The following is a 10,278-nucleotide window of genomic DNA, read 5'->3' on the forward strand; positions in this document are numbered from 1 at the left end:
CTAAAGGGAACGTACCAAATGCAGAAAGTGACCCGGAAGTGATTGAGTGAGGGGTCATTTTGTTTGTTTTGGCGGAGCTGACTGAATTTACAAAAAAATAGGCCCCTAAAGTTTAAGACACATTTCTTAATTTAGGATAAAATGCTGTAACTCAGTCAGATTAAAAAGTCATCATCATTGTCATTAGTATCAACGTTAATCAAAACACATCTATTTGTGGCTGACAACCTGAGATTAGGTTAAGACCAACACTTAGCAATGCAAAGCAGTTTTCAGAATCAGAATTAGCTTTATTGGCCAGGTATGCTTATGTTACAGGTCTTAAACTGAGATCCCATATGCAGATAAGATTGCTGTATAAACAGAAGAAAAGAATGAGACAGGCCACTGTGCTTCTTTTCAGTTCAGCTTCTCTCCGTAGAGTTTTATTAATCAGGATTCAAAATAAATGCTTCATTTTCTGACACTTTGTGCTTTGTATTCTAATATTGCATCATTAATACAGAATTCACAACATCACAAATAAACACAATACAAACTGTCGACCAACAAAGGAGAATGTTGACCTCACCTGGATAATTTCCCGGGCTATTAAAAGTTCCCTTAATGTAACATTACTCACAGGTGTAAATAAAGAGAGACTAGCACATTGCTCCTAGTACTGAAGACTGACAACTGTAACTCCTTATAACATTGAAAACATACACATATGACAATAACAACACCATCCATAACCTTCAGAACACTTCTTCACATTCTTAATATAATATCTGTTTCGAAATGAGATGTGCAGGAGCTAATTTAAATCAACAAAAAAGACGTGATGATCGCCGGCGCCATCTTGGACCGCACACGGTAACGTTAGCATCATCTCTACTCAGGCGCGGAGCCTATGGGTCATTGCAGAGGGGGCGGGGACCAATAGTGGGCCCTTAAACTTTCTATAGGCTATATAGCATATGCTGTAGCCTATATAGTAATATAGTATAGCATTTACGGTATAGTATCGGCTGTATGGAGATACAAGACGGGGCGGGACGAAGAGAAATGCCACTGCAGATTACAAAGGGTGCTATTACAGTGACAGGGACTTATCAGTGAGTGACCTGCTGATATTTAAGCAGAACAAGTGCTGATATGTCTGTGCGCATATTCCACCGATTAAACAAGTAAAGCAGTCTTAATTAGCCGGACGAGAAACCAAAGATAGAAGGCAACTACAGTTTGACATTCAGTGAAGTTGGATGCTCATCCAGCCACACAGCCAAACAGACAATACAATAAAACCACACATTATCAACCCACGCACTACAACAAACTTTGTAAACAGTGTGACAGCAATGGCCTGCCGTTCATACAGTACGATAACCAAGCAGACATGGCGGTCTACAACACATGCACCCACAAACAAAAGACCAGCATCTAAGCGTAATCTCAAATCATGATGAAACAATTTACCAATTAAGTTTTCATCAACACTGTTGCTTTCCTGCACGGAGCTAGCTGGGTGCTCCTCGCTAACATGTTTATTTGCTTGGCTAGTTTCGTATACGTTAGTGGAGCTAGCAACGGGAGGAGACTTGCCAGGTTGAGTTGTTGAGTTGTCAATGAGAAAACATTTTTTATTTAGTTTAGAAAAACTGCGAGGTAAACAGAAATAAAGCAGGCAGACAACTAGGTTTTTAAAACTCCAGACAGCAGCAGGGGCCCAGCAAAGGGGGTGCTAAGAGGTGGAATCAATGACATTACAAACAGGCCACAGCACCCTGCTGGTGCTGTTTGCTGCCGAAGTTGAGAACCCCCTTGGCAGTGGAGGGGGGCCACTCTCTGCTCTACAAAATACATTGTGTGTCTTGATTGCGGCAAAAGAAAAGAGAGACTCAGACCTAGTCAAACTAACTTTATTCAAAAATTAAACTAAATAACAAAATGCATGTTAAATTTGGCTCAAAGTGGGCCCCTTGAGACAACAGTGGGCCCCCATCACTGCCCCCACACTCGCTCCGCTACTGTCTCTACTTGTTCACAAACACATTAAGTTCAACTACATTTACCAATGTAGCGTGTTTCCTTTGTGTTAACCATTATTTATATACATTTATACATGTGTTTGAATCATACAAACCTGTATAAACAGAAGAAAAGTACGATACAGACAACTGTGCATCTTTTCAGTTCAGCTTCCTCCCTACATTGAGGAAGCAGAACAACGAGAGTCCAGGAACAAAGAGAGTCCATACATGGGAGAAGCCCAGCACAACACTGCCTCCTGCTGGCGACACTGAAGTGTTATCTGGCCATTATAGCACATTAGTAAGGCTCTTTCCTCGTAATATTATTTCCAAACTAAAAACATAAACACATTGAACACACTCACACACACACAAGGAATTTAACTTCGGTGAACTGTGCTCTCTTATGTACAACAATAAACACGAATAAGCACTAATATGTACAAAACTAAATAAGAAACAGTGCAGTGGTGAGTAGTGCAAAAGATGCTGAAGTAACATGATAATAAAATGTGACAGATGGGTTAATTTACATGAGGTAGAGTGTTCAGTATTTACATTAAAAGTGTGCGTGGATTGATCATTTAATTTAAATAATATATTTGTTTGAAGAACATTTCTTCATTTTCTCCTCAAACTGAGAAAGTCCTCCTCGCTAACAGTTTTACACCTTAGAAGCTGGGAAATAGCGCCCTCTGGTGATAAAAGCCTTGAGTTACAATTAGATGTTTTCTTAGAACCTTATTGATGAAATGCATTTTTTATCCAACTAAAAAGTCAACCATCATACAGGGGAATAAAAATCATGTTCATCTATTGTGACTAACGAATTATGAACTGTGGCTGTAAAGATCAGTCAAAACAGGTCAAAGTAGTATTGTGAAAATAAATTTAAAACAATATACAGCCTACATCATGTCTGAAGTTTCACCAGACCAACCAGGACCACGTTCACCAGCTTTGTCATTTCATAATTCACTTCTACAAAAAAAGATCATTTAATTAGACTCTGTACATTTTAAGCCTATATCTCAAAGTTCTTTACCTTTTATCAGGTTCAGTTGATTCCATCATCAATAAAAAGACGGACCAAACTTTGAAGGGAACTTACCTTGAACCTCTAAAAATGTTGCATCAACATTCACTGGATCTCTGCCCCTATAATATTCACAAAAATCTGGGGGCCCCAGACCAGTAGGTGCCCCCGGAGTGGCTCACAAACTTAAACCCAAGCAGTGGCTCAAAATTTTCATTATTGACAGTGAAAACCAAAGTTTGTCAATGAAAGTAAACACAGAAATTTGAAGAGGAATGATCCGTCTGTAGGAGAGAAAAAATAAACGGGAAAAAAGACGTAAGCGTAGGGACACTGGCAGACAAAATGGTTGGAGAGCCCCCCAATTGATTTTTGCCTAGGGCCCCACCATATTTTAGAATCGCCACTGTTGGGGTTTTGCAGAGCTAATACGCAGGCAACAATTATGTCAGTTCTTTTCTAGTCGACTTTGGTTATATAAATTTATATTAATAATTATCCTTAATTAATTATGAATATAAATTAACAACATTATTAAACTGAGTTAATAAAACGGGGCACCACTCTGATATCAGAGAACAATAACCAAATATCACCAAAATCAGTCTCAAATCAATTAAATAGTAAAATTATTCATATTTAATAAGTCCTGTATTTAAATAAACAGAAGGCTTAGGCTCGTACACAAGCTCTCCCAATCAGCGGTATTACAATCACAAACAACTGCTTTCTTAAATTGTAACAGAATATATTTAATCAAAGCCACATCATTCAAAATCTATGAAACTCAATGAAACAAATAAATATTATGAACTGAACTAAACTAAAGCAAGATATAGTTCATTGGACAGATAAACCTATGTATCATCAGCATAACAATCAAAATGATGACCTTGGCATTGACAAAGAAAGGAAAGTCAGACCAAAAATTGATCCCCAACAGTTTGTTTGTGCTGTGGGGAGGATGTAGGATCATTCATCATCACAAAGAGCTTTCTATTTGATAATTATGAGGAATGAACAACGTGTTTGGCCTAGTGGTTTGCTCAGGCTCGCTCTCGACATTATTTGAATTTGTTTTGTACTTCTAGCAACCACTTTGAAACACACCATCACATTAATTATAAAGCATCAGTTCCTATTTGTTCTATTTTAGCTGCGGTTGCAGGTGCTTCCTGAGTCTATCTGGTGCCTGAATAAATACAACTCTTGTTGTCTTCTCTGTTGGGGTCAGGCCTGAGGTTTCGCTCGGTTTTTGGACGGAAAGTCACAGCGGAATAGATCAGGCTGTCTGCCCCGAGATTCTGTGAATAGAAGTTTTTTTCAGTCACTCTTCTCACATAAGAATACTAAATTGTTAACTTTCAAACAACTTTAGGTAAATGAAGCACAAGTTTCGGTAAAGCTAGTGACACATTAAACATTACCTCTTCCTGTTGCGGGTCCTGTTCTTCAATATGAGCTACATGAGGGAAACAATGTGTGGTAAACTTCGATGTACAACATGGCACAGCACTGTTTTTGATGCTGTTTGTAGAATAGGATTATATGGTTTTGTCTGTCATATAGGTTAAATCAACTAAATACGATTACCTTTGTGAAGCCATTTGATTTTAACAGACAGACAAATGATGATCATCCCCATGACAACCACCAAACCGACCAGGACCACGATCACCAGCTTTGTCATTTCATAATTCACTTCTACAAAAAAAAAAAATAATTAGACACTGTACATTTGACCTTGAGTTGCTTGAGATCTGATTTATATTTAAATGGACCAAACAACATGACAGGAAGGCAGGAAGAACACAAAATTTAAAGTATATCACAAGTGTTTTAAGGCCCATATCTTTAAGTTCTTAAAATTGTATCTAAAGTTAAGCTGATGCCATCAAAATCCTTTTTTTTCAGGGACTGCATCAATAAAAAGACAGACCAAACTTTGAAGGGAACTTACCTTGAACCTCTAAAAATGTTGCATCAACAATCAGTGGATATCTGCTCACATAATATCCACAAAAATAAAGTCCAGAGTCGGACAAATCCACTTGTTTGATGTTGAGGAAGACAGTGGAAATGTTTGATGTCATGTTGAATTTTCCATCTTTGAATCCACTGCAGAATGTAGCAGGTTCAAAAGACCTAAACATATGGGAGATGCAGCGAGGCTCACTTCTGTTCAGTCTGAACCAAATGATCTGTGTGTAAGTACTGGAAAAGTTGGAGCACTGCAGTGTGACTTCATCACCAGACTGGACCCCCACAGTCTGAGACTTCAAACCTGAGACGGAGATCCAAATTGAAACAAACAGAAGTGTTAATCCTTAAGCTGACAAGATAGTAGGATTTCAAACTTTTTGTTTTATTTATTGTTTTAAAAGTAATGACTTCAGTCACAGGTGAGGAGTTAACCACTTACCGAGGCTGCAGAGAAGTGAAGCTGTTATCAAGATACTGTTCCTCATTGTGCTCTAGTTAGTGTGTGACTGAGGTCTCTCTTTATACAACATACCTCCTGCAAGGAAGCATATATTGTGTCAAGTTAAAATGGCAGATAACCAGTCTGTGAAGGCAAGGTGTAACCAGTACAGGAAGGACTGAAGGCTGGAGGTGCTAGCACTGCTAACACCCAGCACAACACTTTCACATATTTTATGTGCAGACACAATCACACAGTGTTTAGCCATGTTTGTTTGTATTGTGCTTGATTTTGACAGTTTTTTTTAAGACTGGTTGACTTGTCCAAATTTAAATTTCCATTTAATGAACAGGAGTATCAGTAACTAGGATCAGCCCTAGCTTAAAGAGACTTTCAACTTTTGGATCAGACATTAGTTTGACACAATTTCCAGGGTCTTAGGGTCAAAAGTTAACTGTGGTTAAAACAGGTTCAGTTTTTACAATAAGAATAAAGAACATGTGTCTCCAGCTCGTTTTCAGCTGCACGCCTTCCTCTGCTTTTATGATGAGTAGCTTTATAAAGCTGATTGTTGTGGTTTGAAGCTAGTACATTCTAGCAAAACTCACAGCTGTACTGAGAAACTGAGTGCATGTGATAGTTCTAGTGTAGATGGATGGTGTTAGGTGGGGGTGTTTCTGTTCTGTAAATGTTCAATGAGAAAATCGTGAAACAGACTGTAGATTATCTTTCGTCCATTTATTCGGCCGTGGCCTGACAACACAACAGAACACAAACTGATGACAGAGTTTTCATGTTAACAGTGTTGCTTATATTGTTGGAAGGAAGAGCCTACAAATTCCTTCCTCAGAGAATCAAATTTCCTTTTAAGCTCACAACATACAATTGGCTCCAATCCAAGTATAGCTCAGCTGCTATGAGGTTTCTAACACATTACATCTACACAGACCTAAAAGAAGAATTACCCTTGGATGGAAGACAGAATTAAATGATATATCCACAAAATTATCAAGAGGAATGAATTCATGAAATTTCATACTAACAGATGGAAACTGACTTTGCTGTGGTGATGTAGGCCTATGTTAGGGTTGTATCAAGTCAACTTTGGTTATATTCTTTAATAATTATATTATATATAATTATTAATAATCTAAATAAAAAATATCATTAAACTATGTTTAATCTCTCTTGGGGCACCACCCTGTAATCAGGGAAATATAACCAAAATATCACTCAAATCAGTCTCAAATTAGTTACTTAATTAATAATATTATTAATAATTAATAACTATATTTAATACATTGAAGGCATGAAATCCGTACACAAAGCCAGCTTATATCACAATGCAAATACACCAGTAATCACAAACAACTGCTCTCTTAAAATGTATTTCAACAAAGCAACATCAATCCAAAATCAATGAACTTAATCAAACCAATAACTGTTGTAAACTAATCTAAGCAAACAAACATTATCAAGCAAGGCTTGTGGATGAGGTGTAAAAGTGTAGTTGTGTGTGTGTGTGTGTGTGTGTGAATGAAAGAGAGAGAGGAGGGGGAAAAGAGGGGAGATTGCTTCGTCCCACGTGGTCGCCCTTCTGATGGTGCACACCTAACAAAGACCTAGCGTGGTCTTATTGTCTAAAAGAGGCCGAGTTCGGCCCTACACGATCTGTGTCTCTGAGGTGTTTGAATGGCCGCGAGTGTACAGATCTCTATGTGTGTGTGTGTGTGTGTGTGTGTGTGTTTGTGTGTGTGTAGCCTATGTGTGTAATGGCGTGGTGGTAGAGTTAGTCTCCAGATGTGCGTCTACACGGGAATGTGTATGTGTGTGTGTTAGTAAAAGGGGAGAAAAGAGGAGAGTAGAGGAGGAGAGAAATGCGTGCCTGAAGAGGCCGGATCACAGTCCGAATTCCGCGCCACAACTCTGGAGTAATTCCCATCATTCACAGAAACAAACCAATGGCCAAATTCAAGTTAATATACGGTTTACACTGGCCTTTCTGATCAGAAGAGTAATACCCGGTAAATAATAATAATAATAAATACAACTCTTGTCGTCTTCTCTGTTGGGGTCAGGCCTGAGGTTTCGCTCGGTTTTTGGACGAATAGTCACAGCCGAATAGATTAGGCCGTCTGCGCCAAGATTCTGTGAATAGATTTTTTTTCAGTCACTCTTCTCACATATATAAGACTTAATATTTAAACAACTTAAGTTTTTGGTCAACTTTGATGTACAACATAGCACAACACTGTTTTTGATGCAGTTTTGAGAATAGGACTCTATGGTTTTGTCTGTTATAGGGTACATTTGGAAATATACAACAATACTAAATACGATTACCTTTCTGAAGCCGTTTGATTTTAACAGGCAGACAAATGACGATCATCACCATGAAAACAATCAGACCAACCAGGACCACGATCACCAGCTTCGTCATTTCATAATACACTTCTACAAAAAAAGATCATTTAATTAGACTCTGTACTTTACCTTTTATCAGGTTCAGTTGATTCCATCATCAATAAAAAGACGGACCAAACTTTGAAGGGAACTTACCTTGAACCTCTAGAAATGTTGTATCAACAATCACTGGATCTCTGCCCACATAATATCCAAAAAAATAAAGTGTAATTCCTATTCTTTTACGTTTAGAATATACTGCAGCTTATTTACTGAAGTTGTTTTCAGGAAATAACATGCTGGGGCTATTTTAAATCCAATGAGTCTTATTCTTAAACTTTACGTTACACCATTTAAAGTTTCTTCACTAGCTTAGGTCCTTCATATGTTTTAAATAAGATGCAAAAAGACGATATATACTGCAAGGATCTTCAAATGAAGCAGAAATCAGGTTGTGTGATCATACACACGTTTTGTTGAGGTTATAAAAATGACCAAACCATAAATGCCAAATTGTCAATGGCCTTCTAACTATGTGATTTGAGGTTGTTAAATGTATCGTACATAACAGCATCTCAGTCAACATAAAATTCAGCTCTGGTTAATGGCTACTGCCAAAGCTCTGCTAACTGGATGTAAACAAGCACAGTGGCCGGACAGCATCTCATGTTATGGAGCGTATCCGCAGGGGTTTGTTAACGTAAATGGAGATAAAGTTTTATGTAGATAGATAGTTTATTGTCCCAAATGGGATATTTCTATTCACAGATTAAGATTAAGTCAGTAATTGTTATATAAGTTAAAATGGCAGATAACCAGCACAGTTAGGACTGAAGGCTGGAGGTGCTGGCACTGCTAACATCAGCAACACCCAGCACAACACTTTGACATCTTTTATGTGCAGACACATTCAAACCGTGTTTAGCCATGATACATATAAAGTGCTTGATTTTGACAGATTTTCAAGACTGGTTGACTTAAATTTGCAATAATAAATGATCAGGAATATCAGTAGCTAGGATCAGACCTAGCTTAAAGAGACTTTCAACTTTTGGATCAGACATCAGTAAGTCTTTAACAAAAGTAAAAAAAAGGTTCAGTTTTAAAATAAGCCTAAGGGTGCTTTCAAAAGCTGGTTGTTGTGGTGTGAAGCTTTTTATTAGTACACTCACAGCTGTACTGAGAAACTGGGTGCATGTGATAGTGGTACTGTAGATGCATGGGAACTGACTTTTGCAGTGGTCTTTATGTGGTGAACATGTACAGCTCAGAGCTTGGTGGTTTGGATGGTTTGATAAGATGAAATTCATTTCCTATTTTAATTGCTGTTGCTTGCAAGTCAGACACTGGTGCATAAGCATGCAACTGCAGGCCAGTCTTTCGGTGGTTGAGACCTCTGACAGACACAAAAAAGCCAAAGATGTTTTCTTTAAAACACAACAACCACATACCAGTTGTATTTGTATGTTTTAACATGATTCAAACTTCAACAATTTACATACTTTATTTGAAAAGCCCCCCCCCTTCTTAACTATAACAACTAAATCTCGTACAGGCTGCCTGGATTTTTTTTTAAACATTTTTTTTTACTCGAATAATGTCATACAATGTGCTATTGGTAAATGTTTTAGCTCCCCTTTCCCCACTTTTTGGTCTTTGTACTCCATGCCTCCCAACTTTACAATGGTGCACATGGACACTTCTCTGGGGTCCATCCACTTCACACATAAAAGGTTAGCATACCAGATGCAGAGGATAGGGTCTTGTATGCAGATAGAACACCAACTCTTCCCTGCCTGTGTGTCCCCCATGCAAATTCCTGCTGTCTTTTAATCAAGTTTCATTTTCAGCAAATCTAAAGCACAGTGCTGTTATGCAAGAAAAAAAATAGTACAAAGGACATACATGTCTTTACTGGCTGTTGTAATCTTTGACCAAAGATTCAAACTTCAAAAGAAAAGAGAGAGTCGACAATGGTATATGGAGAGAAACTCTATCCTTACAGTTTGAAACCAAACAGATTTGGAAAGTCTATCTGGTTGTTGAATAAAGAACATGTGTCTCCAGCTCGTTTTCAGCTGCAGGCCTTCTTCTGCTTTTTGCTTGTGGATGAAAACTCAGCGCTGCGTAATTGACGTCCTCAGAAGCCACATTCTGTAAATCAAACACGACATGAAAAGATAAATGAAGCAGAAAACGTAAAGAAATAGACTTCAGTCAAACTTACAGGCGCACTGTGGAGTTTTGGTAGAGAAATGTGAAAGTTGGAGAAGTGTACAGGTGGTATATGTTCATAACTCTATACACAAACTCATCAGAGGAACATTTGGTCCCTGTAACACTGTTTGAAGATAAAATGCTAAGCGGGAAGTCATGGTGGTGGGCCCGCAACATTGAAAACATAA

General features: G+C 38.1%; 1 protein-coding gene across 1 annotated transcript; it reads right to left on the reverse strand.

The window, feature by feature from the left end:
• Positions 1-399: 399 nt before the first annotated feature.
• Positions 400-5,676, reverse strand: LOC110002641 (uncharacterized). Its single transcript, XM_020658298.3, has 5 exons — positions 5,471-5,676; positions 5,009-5,332; positions 4,642-4,752; positions 4,476-4,510; positions 400-4,352 (listed from the first exon to the last, which is right to left on the reverse strand). The coding sequence occupies exons 1-5, from the start codon at positions 5,514-5,516 to the stop codon at positions 4,230-4,232; spliced, it is 639 nt and encodes a 212-aa protein (XP_020513954.1). The 5' UTR covers positions 5,517-5,676; the 3' UTR covers positions 400-4,229.
• Positions 5,677-10,278: the final 4,602 nt, after the last annotated feature.

This window comes from Labrus bergylta, chromosome 22 (assembly GCF_963930695.1).
Source record: "Labrus bergylta chromosome 22, fLabBer1.1, whole genome shotgun sequence".
NCBI lineage: Eukaryota > Metazoa > Chordata > Actinopteri > Labriformes > Labridae > Labrus > Labrus bergylta.

Coding starts and splice junctions, on each gene's coding strand:
- LOC110002641 (XM_020658298.3), bottom strand. CDS start 5,516: ATGAGGAACAGTATCTTGATAACAGCTTCACTTCTCTGCAGCCTCG. Junction 5,333..5,470: donor TTCACTTCTCTGCAGCCTCG/GTAAGTGGTTAA, acceptor TCTCCGTCTCAG/GTTTGAAGTCTCAGACTGTG. Junction 4,753..5,008: donor AACATTTTTAGAGGTTCAAG/GTAAGTTCCCTT, acceptor TTTTTTTTGTAG/AAGTGAATTATGAAATGACA.